Source organism: Schistosoma haematobium, chromosome 1 (genome assembly GCF_000699445.3).
Source record: "Schistosoma haematobium chromosome 1, whole genome shotgun sequence".
NCBI classification, from domain to species: domain Eukaryota; kingdom Metazoa; phylum Platyhelminthes; class Trematoda; order Strigeidida; family Schistosomatidae; genus Schistosoma; species Schistosoma haematobium.
In genome coordinates this window covers 26,679,085-26,700,202 of record NC_067196.1, presented here as the reverse complement: position 1 = coordinate 26,700,202, position 21,118 = coordinate 26,679,085, and the positions used below count along the sequence as shown (strand labels likewise).

The 21,118-nt window shown below is 30.7% G+C and overlaps 1 protein-coding gene across 1 annotated transcript in view; it reads right to left on the bottom strand.

The window, feature by feature from the left end:
• Positions 1-21,118, bottom strand: part of CACNA1B_1 (Voltage-dependent N-type calcium channel subunit alpha-1B) — an 81,280-nt gene that overhangs the window by 48,314 nt on the left and 11,848 nt on the right. Inside the window, exons 6-12 of the mRNA XM_051208096.1 lie at positions 17,738-17,829; positions 14,293-14,357; positions 10,558-10,705; positions 8,833-9,022; positions 5,585-5,688; positions 4,195-4,233; positions 1,803-1,887 (exon numbers count right to left, since the gene is read on the bottom strand). Of these exons, the coding sequence (XP_051073570.1) occupies positions 1,803-1,887; positions 4,195-4,233; positions 5,585-5,688; positions 8,833-9,022; positions 10,558-10,705; positions 14,293-14,357; positions 17,738-17,829 (723 nt within the window). The remainder of the gene's footprint in view (positions 1-1,802; positions 1,888-4,194; positions 4,234-5,584; positions 5,689-8,832; positions 9,023-10,557; positions 10,706-14,292; positions 14,358-17,737; positions 17,830-21,118) is intronic.

The window sequence follows — 21,118 nt, the reverse complement described above, 5'->3', positions numbered from 1 at the left end:
TTCATTTCTATTAATTCATTAAATCATTGGCTTTTAGCCTAACAAGTTGATAATACTATTATTATTATTGAGCGAACGAAAAATTAATATAATCTGAAGAAGTGACTTACACTAAGTCACAAAATGTTAGAAAATTTAATTTTTCTACTTATTGGGATATTACAAATATATATAATTTTTATTTATAATGTATAATAGATTTTCAACTTGTTTAAATACATTCCAAGTGATCTTATTGAGAACTATGTGAGTTTTACAATGTTTTGATGACTATTGAACTGGAGAATTTGAGTCTGATGATTAACAGACATATTGTAATTCATTAGTGGTTAAACTTTGACATGAACTTATGGGTTCAATGAAATCAATCTAAATATTTCCAGTTCAATAATAACTTTTGATTATAGGTATGCATTGTGATCAAGTCACCAAATAGTATTAAAATCCGGTTTTTTAATGGTTTTTAATACTATGTATTAAAATATCTTTTTACCGATGGATACAAAGTATCACTTTTCGAAATCAACCATTAAACGTTTTCAAAGTTTAAAAAAACATTTACTAGAATAGAAACTGTTCATAGCTGAATGCATTTATCATTGTTATGAGACCTAGTAAACTGAATCAATTTTAAGTCGACTATTTTTTTATATACCGAAACTTAGAATCAAACTATTCGGTAGAGCAAAATCTCATCTCCTATTTTTTATTTAGAAAAAATAACGACTGAGGTGTGTTTTTTTCTAATGAAATATTGAACATTAAGATATTTAATGTAGATTTGTTTGTCTTTGATTAGAAACTCTGATGCTTATCATTACACATGAATTAAGGTTAAGCATAACACATGATGGAAAACACTTAGTAAATGTTAGTTTGTATTTAGGCTATTCAAACGCTAGATATATTCTGAAATAAGAAGTTAATCTAATTTGAAATTTAGATTTTAAGTTGGATTATGAATAGTTTTTGTTAAAGGTAAATAAATTTCTTTATGTCTTTTATTCAACAGGTAATAAAACGTTCTGGGGAGTTTTTTCTCCATGAATTGAGCCAATTTTATTGATATTGACTATTTTCTAAATTGTGTCATTTTATACTTAAAAAAAGTAAACACATCGATATTGGTCAATGCCTCGAACAAACTAATTTGTTTTTGAATAAATAAAATATACGTATGACCTAAAATAGTATCTAAAGATGTTATGTTCTAAATTTATAATATATAATAAAGTCTATTAATATTTTGCCTTGAAAGCATAGAAATAAACTTAACTAATAACTCATTTGTGATATGATAATGTACTGGACAAAATAAATTGAATCGTCTGCACTCAATCACTTCGATTAAAGATATCTGTAGAGTTCCAAACTAAGACAAGACGATTGCAAAATGTTTATTGTCTTATTAGCTAGTTTAAGTCCATCAAAAACTACTTTAATTACCTTTCTCAACTGTGAAAATCCTAAACATTCAGGGTCTGGCCTCGATTAGAAACATTGAATAGCTGTTTCACTTTAACATGCTACTTCATAACAGTTCCCAACTAAGGCCCCACTAGAAATCGAACCCGAAATACTCAAGCCTTGACTTGAGTGCTTAACCTTCAGACCATTGTATCTGAGTCTAGTAACTTGGATTTCTTAATCTGACTAATTCAAGATACTGCTGAACCATCTTCCATTTCATTTTGTGCATAATTGACTGACATCTGACATGCTTGAGATTCACAAGTTCTTAATACTTATAAATATTCAGTTACTATTAATATATATAACTGTGAAAATTAAATCAAACTTACTTTTAATTTCGGTACTCTACGAATGGTTTTTAATGGTCTTAACACTCGAAGTACACGTAACGACTTTATTGTACTCAAATTTTTACTTGGTAATGGAAAGTAAACCAACAAATGAAAAATGAAAAGGCATCACAAGAAAGAAGATTAAACAAATAATAATGTGGATTGTTATTAACATCAGATATTCACCCAAATATAAGATAGAAGTTAATTAATCATCTAGTTAATTTATGTATAATGTTGCATGCTTTCGTTTGTTTGTTTTCCTTTTTAAAAAAGCTTATCGTTTTAGTGATTTGATTGCAATATCAACTTTTATTGACATTAATTCTTCTAAATAATCAATTAATCAATTACTGTCAATCACTGATTAAAAACTCACAATGAAGGAATAAATCAATATTTGAGTAACTAGATTGTTTAATAAAAAAATCTATCATGTGGCTACCACTTGATTGGATGTAATTTTCGTTTCAATCTATATAGAAATAGTTACTATGACGTTATGAATATCGCTATTCTCTTACTTAAAAGCTTCAATTAAGTACTGTTTGTTATAAGATTGCTCGACAAAGGATATAAGGAGTAAGTTGTTGAGTTATTGGACTCATTTCTAATGGTTCTAAGTTGTTCTGTGTATCCACTGGGGTTAATACAAATTGACGTTATATCCGGTACCTATGAGAAAAGTTATTTCATTAAGGGTGTAACGTTCTCAGTACAGTACATGATGAGCCTGATTTCATTCTTTGGTGCTATCGTAATTGCGGATTGATGAGAAATTTAATCAGTTCGGTATTGTTGAGATTTCAGGTTTAGATGGCTTAATTGCAGAGATGTAATTGACGTTCTGGACAGCATCTTCACCTACCACTTCAGGAATAAGTGAGCTTTTTAGTTATTCTACAAGTTTCATATTAGTTCATCTGATAGTTTGTCTTTTAAGGCATTTTCGTATTTATGTGCCTTTGGATTCACATTAACTATCTGTGTTGGTTGACATCTGGCTTTGTGATTGATTGACCTCTCTTATGTGGGTTCGTAGATTATGTGTCTATGTGTGTGTTGACTGCTAAATGACTTAATTCGCTGACACACTTGGAGTGTTCTCTATCTTATAATTGACGTTTAATCAAGAAGTAAACAGCTTCATAACGTTACTCCGGGTTTTCTCAAAAATGGACAAACATTGCCTCAAACTGAATTAAAACCGAGTTCCTCAAGTCTAGTAGTACTAGCGTTATAAAGTTGTACACATTTTCAATGTAGTCAATTCACTACAACATTTAGCCACCATTTATTAATATTTTTGATATACTTCACTTTTTAACATAAATGATGATGAAATCTAAGATCTAATTTAAACAATTCCTGCAGATCCTTTTATCTTAGTTGCAATCTTGTAGGACAAAGCTAATCACTCGTAATGATTTTTTTCCAAATATCTTTCACATGTATAAGTAACAATAATAAATCAATTAGTTATTCAATAAAAATGAATCTTAATGTGGTGTGTGTTACTGATGTCGACAGATATGAGTAGTATATATCATCAATTGAATGTCAAATGCTTGGAGGCGGAAGATTAAGAAGATCGAAGAAAAGAGGATGAAAACAGAGGGTAATCGGTGTGAAAACAAAGGAACAATGAAGTCTGAGATGATCGATTGACATTTTGCAAATGAATGTTTTACTGTACGGTTCTCAGATTTTACTAAGATGTTCCATAATTTTGTGTTGAAATATATTCGATTGTCCCCACTTGTGTTCTCGTTCACTACATTAATATTTGTTGAAGGAGGATTGTTACACTAAGACAGTAATCAGTGTGGTTGTTTTTTTAGTCGATTTATTTATTTTATGATCTCTACAAAAGCTGTAGCTCGTAAAAAGGTTTTATGATTATATAATGATCATAGTTATAGATTAAGCGTTTGGATGAATACTATTATATTTTTATAGTGAGACATACATATGTAAAAAAGGACCAATTAAGTATTTTCTCAAAAAAGTGTCTTATTCTAAAATCTTTCGTAAACACTTCAAACTATTGACACAGTTTGAATACAGAATCTCTTGACTTATTCGAATTATCTAGTGTTATTTATTGTTGAGCAGACGATGCATATCTTTCACAGTCGCAAATTTGTATTTTTGGGATAGCTAGATCCATGTGTTAATTTCAGTCGTTTCAAACATCCGCCGGCGAATTTCAATCACTGGCGGATAATTGTCAGTCTTCAATATATGATAGCGACTTAAATAAAACTAGTTAATTGATTAAAACAATAAAAGCACTTTAATATCCTACTTTGTATTGTCAGTATACAATGTTTCCTCAAAATATTGTAACATAGGAAACAAATATGAATCAACTTAACATCATACTTACCTACTTCCATGTCCAGCTCTACCTTTCAAAGTATAAGCACTTCATTAAGTATTATACAGTTGATGAAGTTTCAAATCGAAATCAAAAACAAAAGTGAAAGAGAGACATAGTAACGAAAAAAATTAACATGAAACAAAAATTTAAAATACTGATTATAATCTTGATGATATGGTTAATGAAATTCGTAGAATAAATAGAAAATTTCTTCCTATGAAATGTTAGCTAAATTTGGATTCCAATCAACTAGGTTAATTTGGGTAATGTTGTTTTGTTCTCTCTATATATGGCCTTCTATATGTGATATCAATCGATAGGCGTTGATTGACTTTTTTGGATTAGGTTTACAATGTGTTTGGGATTCCACTGGTTATATATTAATTGAAAGCGATTGCATGATGACTTTAATCTATCACTCGTGCTTGATAATATATGACAGCGAGATATAGTTTGAGTTTCATGTTAAAATAATGTTATGTTTAGGAGAGTTACACTAACTCTTCTTATACAGTTACAGGTTTCCGTTTGTAAAATTGGATTAATCACGTTAAAAGATCATTAACTTGATTTAACATTGATTTTAAGTCTTACACAACTGAAATCAAGTAGGCTTCGTGATTTGTTTATCATCGAGTATGTTAAGACTAATGTTGATTATCGATGAATAAATTTTTCTTAAGTAATGTATTCGTTTAAATATGACTGGCATGTTAAGTAATAATAAAACCTCAGTCAGGTATTAACCTCACTGACTTTAGGTAGTTGGCGGTAATAATCGGGAATCCGCAAACCCAAATTTTGTTCCATTTGAAGTTTATTGATAAGATGTGTTTGTGGTTCACTGGGCTACAGTCAGAAATGTTATCACTGAGTTTCTTGGTTCGTGACTGACCGGATCTCAAATGCAGTCAAAAATTTAAAAATACAATTTAATTTCAAACTAACGTCAACCGTGGCAATAGTAAAAGTCAGACAGTTACGTACAGCTGTTCTACATTATTTAAGGTTTCCTTGGGAGTGCATAGATCCACGATTTGAAGTGAAATAGAGCATGAGACCTTCAAGTCTTGTTAATGTATGATACCTTTAAGTTATTGAGTGTTATTGAGCATAGCCATAACTAGTAGTAACTTCCATATCAAAGGTAAGATTTTGTGTTCACTTTGAGGCCTAAAAGTTCTGGTTTCGATTCTGTGTGCATTTGTTAGTTAAGGTCTCGTACATTAATACGAATCAATCGTAACTTTATTGATTTTTACTGGTTCTCCTCTTATGAAAACAAACTTTAAATTATTCGGTCTCCAGAAACATGTCATCCTATTATAAGAAAACCTTATATTAAAGTTAATTAGCATGACATCGTTTCTATTGAAATGTTCTTCGTTCAACTTACCGAAAAAATGATATTAACGCACCGATCACTACAGCAGCATCCAATAAATTCCACGTATCACGACAATAAGAATATGGGTGTAGAAATACACCGAGATCAATTAACTGTATATAATTACAAATTAAAAAATACGAGAAATATGCTGATATCTAATTCACGGTTAAAATAAATGCGATCAGTCATTATAAACAATACGTTTCATGGTTTAGTAATACAACTAAAAAGTATTGTGAAATGTTTTATAGTAAGTTTGACCTGTTCAGCATTATTATAAATTTAACTATTAATTATTGCGACTCAGTGACAATGAATTAGTCCATGTCCTCGTTCATGAAGCATAATTTTTCTATTTGAAGACAGGTGATAATATCTGGCTGTTAAAACGAATGTTGATGATATGAATGTGAATTTTTTTACATTTACCCCTAGCCCATCGCCTTATGTCTGTATCCCTCTTTTACCAACAGGATTACTGTTTCAAAAGTCATAGAAATACCTACATTTGAAGCAATAAAAATAGTGTTTTTTTTACTATTAGTGGAGATAATCGATTCCAGTCATGTGATAACATGTCTATGCTAAACAGTGAGATTGAATATACCTTCAGAAGGATGATTGTTGGTGTGGGGTTTCTGGCAAAAAGCAGTTCATTTATCAGTCAGAACCTTATGGGAATGAAACCTTGATGAATTTTATATTCTGAGATAGCCATCGAAATGACAAGCATTTTTGATGCCGAATACGTCTAGAATGAAGGGCCATTCGCAGATAAATTTCCAAAAAACATATTGAGTTTTTCAAAATATCCTGTAGTTAATATCATAAGCAACCTGTTAGTTGTGGGTATGTCTTCTGTAGATAGTCACTTAATTTATGATTTAAAAGCGGTAAGTAAATGATGTGTAAACTTTTAATTTGAATATCTAAACCCAGGTCAATTATGTATACGATATTGCAATAATGCTGCCTATTCAAAGGCTTTTTAGACCTTTGTACTTCATTTTTTAACAAATTTCAGTAAAAACTGATCCTTACAAGCTTAAATGCTGAATTATTAAAAATTTTCACCAAGTGATAAATAGTTAAAGGGTCATTTTAATACCAATGCATCAAAGTTGATTGTAGGACACTTTTCATGCTACAATAATTGATCAGACTCAGGTATCTATACTCCCAGATTATACAAAATTGTTATACTTTTGATGACCTACATTTCTGGTTGTAAACTAGTACATAAATACAAAATGAAACTAGAAAAAAATACTCTGACAATAATCACAATGATATGGATTGCATACTTACAAACACAATGTAAAAATTACAAGTTGGTAGTTAGAACAGGTGTATACTAGTAATGAAAAGAATAATGCAATGATAAAAAGTTCTAATCGATAGCTCGACCTAGAAATTACTCTCATTATGATAATTAACTCATAAGTTACCTAGACTGGTTTACTGTTTTCATATACCCACATAAATGTTCATGTATACTAGAGTAAAGCTTAATGAGGACCTAATTAGTTCTTTTTATATTATGAGATTCTTTGATATTTGTCAAGTTAATTTTGTTTTAACTTCATTTAATTCATTTCATTGTGATGTTTTTCCGAGACATACTTAAGATTCAGTTGTTTTGTGCAGGTGGAAGGTTGAGTATATCAAGGCATCATGACCTTAGTACCTTCAAACATCTTTTAGTTTTGAACCACATGTGGTAGAAATAGAAGCTTGTTAAAGTAGTTTCGTTAAATGAAAGTACAGTTTTAGAATTAGTTTTGCTGTATGTATTCACCAACTTACACGCGACTAAATATAAATCCTAAATATGTTGTAGTAAATAAGACAAATCTAGGCCACTGAGTTGGGATTTCTTAGTTCAAATTTACAACTGCAGTCAATACATCAATATCATCTGTTGTTATTGGTAATATTTATCCTAATTCAGACTCCGTCGGACCTCATAAGTCAGTAGAACGTCCGGAATATATCTGTAAGATGGTAACTAATGCGTTTATTCAAATGGCTTAATTATTATTGAATTTCACCCTGGTTTTTAAGACATTGAGTGTCGTGACTAACAGAAAGTGTTGGAAAGGTCATACGGAGTACATGTTTTCAATGTTTGATATGCAGTGTGTATTATTTAGAATAAATAAAAATTATTATGACAAATTTGATCAATTCAGTTTTACTAATAACTTGTTGGACTGACTTCCGGATAAAACAATAAGCTAAGCCAAAAAATTAGCCACTTCAAACAATCATTTCATCTACCCTTTGGTCCCGACATTCATTGAGACCTATACAACACAAATACAATTACATTTCAATCACTACTTATTCTCGTAAATTATAGTTATTTTGATTTAGTTTGCACTTTAAGTCTAGTAAATATAAATAGTTAGCATAAGACTCGTATAACCTTTATCCTACGACCTTTGGTCACACGTGACACACTAAAACTATAAAGAATTAAGTACATGTGTGGTAGAAATAAAACAGATCGGAATCAATTATTCATATCCTTGAATGGTTAGACAAGTTTATTTCAAACCTTGACCTCATAAATCTTGGATTGTTCTAATTTTGATTTCTTTGAGTTAAATTATCGTAAGGAAAATAACGAGTATAATCTCTTTACAGTGTACACCTTAGTACTCCTTAGTATTGCTCACTCATGAACTCGATATGATTCGACCCTAGGAATTCGAGATCGCAGTGAGAGCGTTTAACTTAGAGTACAGAGATATCATATAATCGTTTCTATTCCAACTTCGGTCAACTTTACCCAACTGTAAATGTGATCATAGTTCTGGTCAAATAACTCAGATTTTTCATTTCAAGTGGCGAGCTTTTAAGAGAACTTTGTGAATACAATCAAACTTTTTAACTTGAATTATCGAGTGAATTGGTTTAAAAATTGGTTTTCATATAACTTTATCAACAGCTTCTATGAACTTAAGTACCATGAAAAATTAGGGAGTATTAAACAGAGTTTTGTTCTAAATCAAAACTTTTCATTAATGTATCAACACGACCATTATGTCAAATCAAACACAAATCATTCAGGCTTGAATAGCACACGGTGACTATCAAATGTATTATTCGTTCAAGAAATAAAAATAGGACAATAAGACAATAAGAGATATTTTTTATACAATTATACCGTAAATATTTAAAATTAACATCTCGTTAATTTTTATTCATGAACAACACTCATTCCAAAACTACTACGTTGATTCACTTACCTTCAATAACATTTCAATAGCGAATACACATGTAAAAGCGTGATCGAAATATTCTAATAAACAATTTCGTGTACTATTTTCACTGACTGGATCTTCAGCAGCTAATGCAAGACTACTTGATACAATAACAATCATTATGAATAAATCAAAATAGCGTAGATTCACTACAAAATGACAAAATCGACGAACACTAATAGGGAAATAAAACAATAAAAAGTCATTTGTAATACATCGATTGAATTTCGAATTTCTCAAAATAATATTGAAAAATAAGTACTGAAGTCACTCACTATATTTGGAAATATTATATGGTAAAGTACGAATAGTTATTTCATAAAACCGTGTGTAGGCTCAATCATACTCAAAATACAGTTAATTGATCATGTGCTTTTGTTAAATTCCAATACACTTAGGAAATAGATATCTTTGTATTTGTGTGTTTTACTTTCCTTCCTTGATTTCATAAATTCATATTCATTTTGGCATAAGTTTTAGAAACCTATAGAATTCCAATAAGACATATTACTTACGGTTTTTATACTGTAACTAAACCTGAAGTGAAGTTCTGCGCAGATTACAGTCTTTGTGCTTTGCGAATATAGCTCATAGAGTAGTGGAAGATTTACAATAGATTAGAAAATAATTAACACTAGTAATCCTTGCTCGGACTTGGCAACTAACATCAGTGTGAACTAGTGATGAGTCTTCCCTATTGGACAGTTATAAACCTTTCAATAAAATCAGTAATAATAATTGAAACAAACTCAGTTGAGAATAATTGAAGGTGTATATAACAAGTCATCGTTTTCATACAAGGTATTGTGTCTGTTGAGTATTTAACTGACTTAGTAATTGGCACTGAAAATCGTGAATCAGAATGTTCAAGTAAAAAGACAAAGACAGGTGAAGGTTTATCTAACACGAAATAAATCAAAATGATCTCTAAAAATACTAATTTCTATATGAATTATTTACAACCGAATTTGTTTAATTTGAATTGAGTAGTATCTAACATTAAGTACTTGGTAAATAATGAACTAAATAATCATTAATCATTTATGACCAACAGATATACGAATATGATTGCTCGTTAAAAAATGATTATCTGAACATTTCTTATTACATAATCTTGTAATCCTTATGAATGTTACTTCAGTGTCTGTATTTTTATAATCATTGACCTATTTCTCATTATGTAACACTGATTCAAGCCTTTATTAGTCTTATCGCAACTAGTACATCTGTCATCACACTACCAATTTGTACTTCTCACTTATTATGTTTATTTATGTAATCTATTGCACTCTCATTATTAATTCATAAACTGCCTTGATTGGTTTAATTATTTCGTATATGCATATAAATATTACTGTATATTAGGGTAAAGCTTGATGAGGATCTAATCGAAAACAATAGTGTTCGCTTATATATGTTGTCCTAAAATATGATTAAATATCATAGACAATTGGTAAAAGAGATCAATATCATAGATCATTAATACTTGTAAATTAACTCTCTGCTCATAATATTACATAGAACTTCAAGAGAATTGTATAAATTTTAGCTTACAACCGAATTCATCAAATACATTTTATGGGTTGCGTAAAAATGTTATTCATTAATTTCAACAAGTGTAATGATTGTAAAAGAGTCAATCAAAAATGATTTAAACCACATTGTATTTCAAAATTGCCTGAATTTTTTAATAGGAACTTAATAACGTACGGATTTGTTGAAGAAAATATAAACATTGAACTGTAAGGAAGCATCGGCTTGCCATATAATTGATGTTGTGTTTGAGACTCTTGATGTGCTTGTGTTTCTTGCTCTCTACCTAGTTCAATATCTGTTTGAAATTTCTGCATTGTACTATCTGTAAAACAAAATATCTAGTTGTATCAATATGGTTACTGCGTGTAAAATTAAAAAACACTATTAGATAATTATGCTTATAAGGTACAACATAAATTAACATCTGTTTTAAAATCATATAACGTATTTAATGTTAATTGTTTATTTGCTGTTAGCTAGTGAGAGAGTCTGCAGCATAAATTTCCATCTGTTTCGAGGTTGTCAGACTTATGTGTACCCATTCAGATGCTCCAAGAGAAGTTGAATCTGTCTTCACATGTTTAATGTCATAGCGTCATCATACTTAGTATCAGATAATAAGAACTATCTCTTATTTAGTAGCTATGACGTTTCACAATTTCACATTAAATGATTACTGGTTTAATTTTTCACTCAGAATTACTTTGACAATATTACATTTTCATCTCTCTTACATTTGGTAGAATTTTGTGTCCTACTAACAACTCTGAGATCTAACAAGTATGAATCTGAAGAAATTACTAACAAGGATAACTAGTTTTGGTTAACTGACTAATATTATGCAGAGATATCATATCTATACTTTGTAACATCCTCTTATATTCTGTTGACCTTTTTCTAGTTTCGTGCATCTTTTAACAAATTTTCTAAGTTGATGTATTTTTCGTAGTTCACATAACGGGTTGATCTAAATTAGACAGCCATTAAAAACCAGGAAGCACTAGTGAGCTGGTTCGTCTTTTGTATGGGAATTCTCAACGGTGTGCATCTACGATCTTACAGGAGATAGAAACCAGGACCCTCTGGTCCCACTGAGTGGGCATATTTTTTCATCGATTATTTTTATGAATAGAACAGTAAGTGATGTTGGGAGATAAAATCTGTGCTGGATTACATTGACTCTCGTTACACCGTTAGGAGAATGACGGAGAAACTATTTAAGTAAATTAATGTCTGAATCTACGACGGAAGGGTGATCTAATGAACTCGCAAGACCTATCAGTGATATGTCGACAGAACCGAAGTGAACAATCACACTCTACTACTTTACGAAGCATTGCGTAGTCAAAATCAAAAACAGTGAAAAGAAGTATGATGAATAATGCTCTGGTTCATAAATATAATTAGGTAGCCCAAAGAATCTTAGCCAATACAATATTTCGTCGCTTATTGTTTATTCTTGCAGAAACCTACTGGATTGTAGTCGTGGTTGAAGGTGGTCGAAAAGAAACCATGATTTCTTGCTGTTTGGTATTCGGCAGCAGGGTGTATCTGTATTCTTGAGGGAACTGATGCTTTCTGGCGTATTTGACACCTTGTTATCGATCTTCACATTAGAAAACATTATATCTTATTCCTACAGGAAGTCAATTACGACCCAGATAGCTCAGTTGTAATGTCCTGTCAACTGCCTCCAACCACCACCTTACATCTCGAAATAAGGCTTGCGATGTTGAGTTATCAAGACCAGTAGTCACATTGGAACTTGATCGATGAGATTCGATCTTTACTAATAAGGATCTGATACACATGACATTCATCACTAAGCAGTGATTAATCAATCGTGAAGAAAACGATGTGGACAAATTATTTATTTTGTAAGGATGCTGTGGTATTTGGTAGGCGAATGCGAAGTAATAAATGAGCCTAGTTAACAGATCTTAATTTAATTGAGCATTGAATGATCTAATATATGAAAATGTCCCGGTTTTTTTTACATTGGTGGATTTTAATAATATTCATTTTGCGTTAGTTTGTTTGCATACTCGTATTTAATTTTACAGAACGGTTCATATTTTTGTAGTGATTTATTAGATCATTTTGTACTCATTTACGAGAATATCACACCAACGATTTCAATTTTTGTGAGCTTCAGTCCCTTAGTTATATTAGTTATGCTTATTAAACAAACTAGATGTAAATATCACAATCCATACAATTTTGATCTATTCTTACACAATAAATATTATCAATCACTCGTTCCCCATCTGTTACCTATTTGCAGTACTCTCTATTTCTGATAGAATTTATTTTACATGTCATTTTATTCTTGAATTTTAGTTCTTCACCAAAAGTACCGAAATTTACTGGAATTTATATATTTTGCTCACATGACAAACACAATTATCGGGCTTTTTGTCTTCTTTTAGCATTATGCCCAATCCAACCAGTAAAATACTGAAGTGACTGATCAGAATGGATACTTGGCTGAACGTCTAACATCTCTAACGAATCAAAGTATATATATATATATATATATATATCACAGTAGTCATTAAGTATCCAGTCCATACACTATGACTCCGCCTAATAACAACGAACGCTTTAAGACGAGCATTGATGCTCACAAACCAATCTATGTGGTCACAATTCTGTTCAGTTTACCTTTCCAATATTGAATAATACGGGGAATATGCTGTATATTAAAAAAAAGTAGAATTTTTATAGTTATTTATGCTTAAACAAACCTCAATAATTAATATGATAACATTTCAAGAATATTTACTTTCAAGCTTAAATAATCATTATAAACTAGTGTATTGGCAGATCAATATTTTTTTTCAATTAAGAATTCTCTAAGAATAACAGCAACAAATGACAGTAGAATAAGGAAACACTGGAGATAAAAAAAAGATTATAATAATAAACTACCTTTCTATTGTAATAAATTCAATAGAAGATGAATTGTCTCTCTCTTTATTCAACGGAAAAACAGTAAATAGAAAGTTTTTCTTTTTTAAAAAAATATTCTGTTTTTACTACAGAAAAGTTATATAAGGATAGATAGATCATTAAAGTAAATTTTCTGCGCATATTTTATGTCTATTGAATGAATATTATGATGGGAAAAAGTCACTGTAATCTACAGATGTATACGACACTATCAGAAGTTGATTATCTCATCTTTTTAAATAAATGTGCATAGATATCTCTAACTATTGAGAAATATAAGTTATTTTGTTGAGATAACTTTAATTTCAGTCTCTTAGATATTCATAAATAATAAATTGCCTTTAATGTTTTATTTTACATACTTAATGTTTAATTTTCCTTTGACTATTGATACAAATCTTGATGATGTTGACTTAAAATAAAGTAAGACTTCAATGACTGAATGCCATGTTGTTCAGACCTAATGTTTATAGTTGTTTTATAATATTATTGGTACGTGTTGATAAGGAGCAATAGCGATATTGAGGAGGTTATTGATTATGTTGGTATTATAACACGCTTAATACAGTGTTGCAATCAAAAATAATAATATCAGTGAACTATTCTAGCCACAAGTGACCAACTCCTGTAAGAGTGAGCCGTTAGCATATCGACTGATCACCTATTAGTTTCCATCGTTATGTTCGTTTAATCCCTTAATGTAATGTAAACATTACATAAGTTGACGTGATTAGATCTTTTTCTTGATTCAAGTAGATGCTATTCCTTTATGTCAGGTTACAGTTTCATAATTGTTTAATTGTTTGATATGAGAAAGTATTCATATTTTAATTAAGAAACTTAAGAAAATGTAATAATTACTCATTTTTCTTCTATGGGTGAATAGTTTATGGGAAAAAGCTAGTTAATCCGATTGATTTTTAATATTTTAAACAAAACAAATAAAAATTAACTTACAGTTATCACAATATTTATTTCCCATTTGTGCTGTAACAGATTTTCCGAATTCTTCTAATCCGGAACTTTATAAAAAAGGAAACAGAAAAGAATAGAGTTACAGTTAATAATAAACAATCATTGTTATTTGGAAGTTACATTTAACTATTTAATTTTCTGCAGGTGATTTTTAAAAAAAATCATAAATTGACATCAGTTAAAGTACAGCTGTGATCCAGGGGACCAATAAACATTTGTGTTTGACCTAGTTTGAATTTTGTTTTTATTGGTGCATATTCAGATATCAAACCCACGAACTTCAGATTGTGTAGCTATAGAGTTACATTAAAATAATTAAGATGAAAGTCAATAATACACATTCTTAATTCCTATCAATTCGAAATATACTTAAATGACTATTTATTTATTTGAACACATTAATATTGGTACAAAGAGGGTACCGAATACATATACTTGATTTGTGTGTGGGCTGTGATACTCCACGGGTGCCCATACCAAAGCAGGTGTTTTTCTTAGGAGACCACGCCCGTAGCCTTCAACCTAAAGGTCTGGTCCACATGGCAGTGAAGCAACGTCAAGAGATGAAGCGCCATGGTAGCTGGTGACCAGTATTTGGTTCATACGCCACTTGTTTCCTTAGGATCTTGGAGTCCATGTGCACCATTGACTTGGAATAGGGGTTTTCCAACTCCCCTAGGTGGATCCTCCATATCCACCAACCCGGTTAAAGCTCCAGACTATATGATACCATTGTTGATGGCTCTCTACTTCAAGTGCTTTGCTTATTAACTCTATAAAGATAAATTTCTACTAACTGTTTGAATGCACCAGTCCCTACCATACAGTAATAGTTCAGTCGAAGGCCTTTTGTAGACAATTGAATACTTTGTAGTTTGTATCTATCAAGCAATGACACCTGCGGGAGAACTACTGATCATAATGGAATTATTCGATAACGTCCAGGCCTTAATAGTTTTTGGTAGAATCCATAACCTTTCGTTCGTACAGTAAACTCCATTAGCTGTTATTCAAGTCTATTAAATAACCAGATATGGTAAATTGATTAAGAAAGACATTTCTCTATCAACTCCTACTTTTCATTCAATGTTACTACAGAATATAATTTTTTTGAAAAGAAGTGTCGATTAATATCAGTAGTATATTTAATCCTTAACTCTGTAATGTGTCACAAAACAAACACTAATCTTTTTTCAATGTTATTTTTGTGAAACTATTTAATAGAATATATTGTATAGATATTTATAGGATGTTTTGTTATCACTAACATTTGGTTTACTAGACATAACTGGCATAAAAAGTTAAGTGAATTAATGATTTACTCATAACACCTAAGCCTTAGGTACCAACTAAATAGACATCAAATGACAGAACTATTAGGCTGTAATTAAAGGAGTTAAGTAGTTAAATACAACACATCAGATAACAAACACATAATCAAGGATTCAAGTGAAGGTTACAAACGAACTAGTAATCACCCATTGCTGTCTATCTTAATAAAATATATCACTGTGAATAATAGTTTTATGATGAATTCAACTTAATTAAAGTGTATAAAAAATATAAAATTAACAATATTTAGTTTAGATATTTTTTATTATGCCTTTATAGATGGTTCTCTAAATTCTTTTCTTATTATAGTTAACTAATCTGAAAAATTAAAAAAGTTTTTTTACAAGATATATTCGTTTATTTTATGGATTTTTCAGTACCAAGCATAAAAGTTTTGAGGTAGATGCCTGTTTCTACCCAACACGGACTAGCTCCACTGGTCACGGCTTCTCACCAGAACTCCGAGAATTTTCTAACGAAGCTAGTCACTAGTGAGCAATGGTGGTTTAGCTTCAACTGACTCATGATTTCAATCAAAAACATAACATTCTTCACAACCCCTAAATTGATAATTACCATGTGCTCACTAGTGACCAGCTTCGTATGGGAATTCTCGGAGTTCTGGTGAGAAGCCGTGATCAATGGAGCTAATCTGTGTCGGGTATAAAAGTTTTATTACACATTTATGAAGATGAATTTCTTTTCAACTTTCAACAAGATCACCTAGTCTCCATAAATCAATTAATAAACAACTGATGTTATTGTAGATAGTTTATAGAGAACCCAAGTAGACTAGATTACATATTTTAAAATGCTTACCTGGAGAAGGAAATGATTTATTAGTGATGAGTAGATCAGTGCTATTTATTAGTGCACGTGCGAGATATTCTAAAAGATTGATTTTAGGATCATTATCTTTTATATGAATTCTCATTATTTGGGGTTAATGATTAATAATGCAATGTTTAACGTATCTGACTTTATGCTAATTGAGATTTAATGTAACTAAATGACTGAAAAAACAACTTGAATTTTTAAGTTAATAACTATTTTATATCATTTCCTGCCATATGTATTATATAGATTGTTTGTAATAATCTTCGTTTGCTGATTGGTATTCATAGGTCAAGAAGCAACCTGGGTTGTAATGATCGCGTTTACTTAGTGAAAACAAGCGACTGTTAACCGTTCTCTAACTGCATAGATGTTCTGACCAAATCATGTATGAGTAAAAACCATAAACTTACTACATTATATGTAAGTAGGATGAGAAAATGTAACCAAGAAATCAGTGAAATTTAATGAAATCTGCAAGACCTTATATTCCGGCTAATATGTAATTACTCAACATTATAACATAGATTTGCACTACCAGACAATGAGAGATTTAAACCAACCCCATAGCCAAAGGTTCAATTGACACTATAACGAACAAGAATCGAAGTACACATGAAAATAATGAAGCCTTTGAAAGTGAACAGTCGACAACTGAATAACTAAGGTAGAATGATGATAAGACTAGTGTAAGAAATCGACAATGCTTGCCTGTAGTCGAAATTCCAATGGGAAAATGTCATCAATAAAACCAAGTTCAAAGAGTACTGTGCCATCAGAACAATATAACAATTTCTTATTCGAATAACTACAGGAATTCGAATTCTTTTTTTCAAACTCCATTCATCATTGGATAGTGGCTAGCAGTGGAATTCAGGACGCGCGTTTCATCTTATTTGGGACTCGTCAGCTGGATGTACCTGCATCTCAGAGTTGATGTTCACTCCGTCAATCGAACCCAGTACAATTCACTTCAAACGCCATCACGTTATCCACTGAGCTACTGAGTCCTGATAGTCACTTGCTTGTGCACTGCTAGCCATTATCCATCTTTACCTATAAAGCTTGTGAATTAAGGCACATATACCAATAACAGACTGTTCAACTACAGTCTTGAACCTCAATGAAAAGGTTCAAGCAAAACAACACCAAGTAAATCCATTCATGATTATTTTATATTATGGCCAATAACATGTAAAGTTAAAATAACATGTAATAAGACTTTATTTTTATGAATAATATCAATGAAATATTAACTTACTATTTTCTATCATTGATTTGATTTATCTCAATAGTTTGTGGTTGATTTAAATTGATTTTTAGATTTTCCTTATCTTCTTGTTGTTCCGCTAACTGAATACATAAGATTGGAATAAAATATGAAATTGTGTACTGCTATTAGAAAAAATATTATTTGGTACTAAGGAATAGATAAAAGTGAATTCATCTACTAATATTCTCATTCTGAGTAACAAAAAATTATTCTTCATTATCTCAGATATACAAGTGTTAATAAAATGTTATTAATTAATTCACTTTTTAAACTGTTTCCAAGTAACCTAGTTTAAAATGTTCAAACGTAAACATATTTACTGACCTGTTTTTATAGACATACATTTTCTTACTGTTAATAAATACGATTGTAATAGCATGATCATTGTTGGTCTATGTGTATAGTGGGTGAATATAAGTTGTTAAAATATTTTCATTGTTGTCGAAAGTCGATTTCAGGAGATCTTATTTACTTATTTAAAATTCATCAGCTTGATATACCTACATCCTAGTTTTGATGTTCATAGTGAGATTAATACTTTGTACTTATGGATTAAAATGGGTAATCCATTATCTATTAAGTTACTGAATTCGAATAGATGATAAGTTTTCTGAGGCGTTCAAAGTTATGTGTATGGTTTGCATTTTTGTGATTACTGATAACCAGAAATAAGATCGAACTAATTTTGTTTATTATTAGTAGCAGTGTAATAAATGTGATGTCAGATGGGAACAACCAATTTATCATTTAACAAAAAATGCAGAGTTCTTTCATAAAGTGTGAAAACCATACATTAAAAAATTCATTTGTAAATTGTCTATCAATTGTCTTAATCTTCATCATGCCTTCATTGATATTACGATTACTCTCTCTACTAGCTTTCTCTTCAATTCGACCTTCCCAACCTTTTGCTGCTGGACATTTCACTTCTGATTGGTGGTACTTATTACTTACGTCTGTCGATATAGTAGTATATACCATAGTAATATGATGGAACTAGAAAAGTGGTTTATTATTTATCAATAGGTTGTGAGTTCATCACTAACTTTAGTAAGCTTACTGAAGTTCGTAGTCTTACTGACCATCGTAGAATTGTTTTTGATTTTGTCTGTTTGTTATATCTGATGATTGTGATGGATAATAACTATAATTGAACATATCCATTTTTTCTAAGTCCTTAAGACTTATTATTCCCTGTTAACTACCGTGTAAGTCGATATCAGTCAGATATAATTATCGAAGCTCTTGCATGTTCTCAGTGAGACAGACATTATTGATGACACTACACGGTGGTTGCAAGATATAATAGATTTTGATTATAATCATGAATTGATCAATGTTAGACCACCATTGAAAATATAGAAGCACTGTACAATCGTTTCGTCTAACATTGATCGATTCATGATCCCAATCAATAACACAACAATCTTCACAACATCATACTTATATAGTAGGTTGATTAAAGTTAAAGATTTGTTTTATTGTATTACGAAATAGCTATTTAACAGTAACTAGTCGGAAGTAGGATGAATTTCATGTTGGATGCATACTGTTTAGTGTTTGTGTCTTTCTTAAATAAATAGCTATTCTATCCTTCGTTTTTATTAACTTATCAACTAAAATTGATTTATGAAGAAAATGTATATTTCAAAATGTACAAAAATTTCCAGTAATTACCACTTTAATTATTTATTTTAAAAAGTTAGTCAAACTATTCATAACTGGCATTATGTCTCATGTCAGTTTGTGATGTAAATCCTAAATCTAATTCCTAAGCTTAATCATCATATGTAAATCATAATTCTAATTCCCTCCACATTGGTTTATAACCCTCTTTTGGTCCTAGTTATTAGGTGGAAACTCTTAAGGTCACTGTAGCGTCGCTCAAAGGTCATCCATAAATTATCGTCTCACCAAAATATCTTTTATCTACTGATTAATTTCTAGTTTAAGAGAGGATATCTAATCAGACACTTATTCAATTTTATATAAAAATTGTACTTGAAAATAAAAATTATGCAAAAATTGAAAACAAAACAGAAATGCAGATGAAAAATCATAACTGTCATGTCTACGGAAGATGAATTGATTTTTATTCAAAAACTAAATTAAAAATTTTACTATCAGGTTGAGGGTTTGCGGAAATTGTAGTAATTTGGTATTAGAATTTATGAGTTGATTTAATCTAGATCATTTTGGAAAACCTGGAAGTATTGAACAGCCATTTGGTTCTAGTATGGAACCGGATCTGTTGTGAGATAGTAACTCACTGAAGACGATGATGGATTGTGGTGCAACTTTGTGGATTAGTTGGAGTTAGATATTATCACCGCTGGATGTCGGCTCAGTGGTCTAAACATCAAGCGCTCACGCGAGAATGATAGATCCTGCGTTCGAATCCCGTGGGTGGGATCGTGGATGCGCACTACTGAGGAGTCCCATACTGAGGCAAAACAGCCGTCCAGTACTTCCAGGTTTTCCATCGTGGTCTAGCTTCAAATGACTCACGAACTCAATTATTAAATTACTATAACATCCACAAAACCCCTTTCTGATAATTTGTTGATATGATTTTAAGTAGTTAATAAATGAGAGAAGAAAAAAAATTACTTAAAATAATTAAGTTTTATGGGAATATAAAAATTCAGCAATTAGAAGTCAGTAAATTATAATTAATTAAATCGATGCTTGTTTATCTAGTCACTTGAATAGTTGTTTACAAAATTCGAATCTCTACTGACCATTTCATGATCTTTTTTTACTACATATATATATATATATGCATGTGCATGTGGTTATTTTAGTTCCCGTTTAATGTTTGTAAATTTATTAATTGAGTTCATCTATTTGTTGACTGACATTTTTCCTTTTATATTGTACATTTGCTTGAATCAGTTTTATCCATAATATGTGATATGTTCTCTATATGCGTTACTCAATTGAATAGTTGAAAAAAACAATTATGTACATTGCAATAGTGTATATATATATATATATATATATATATATATATAATAGTTAAAATTTATGGATCGTTTGAAGATAGACCAGTATAGAAAACCTGGAAGTACTGCACGGCCGTTTCGTCCTAGGGTGGTACTCCTCAGCAGGACACACCACGATCCCTCACCGCGAGATTCGAACCCAGGACCTAGCGGTTTTGCGTGCGAACGCTCAACCTTCAGACTAATGACTCATGAATTCAACTATTAAAACTCACTATGATATCCACAAAACCCCTCTCTGAATATATATATATATATATTTTTTTTGAGTTAACTGATTTGTAAAAATTTACAGTGAAAGTCAACGGAATATGAACTGTTTTTAGTTGATGACCATTTCGCATAACTAGTCGGTAAAATTAAG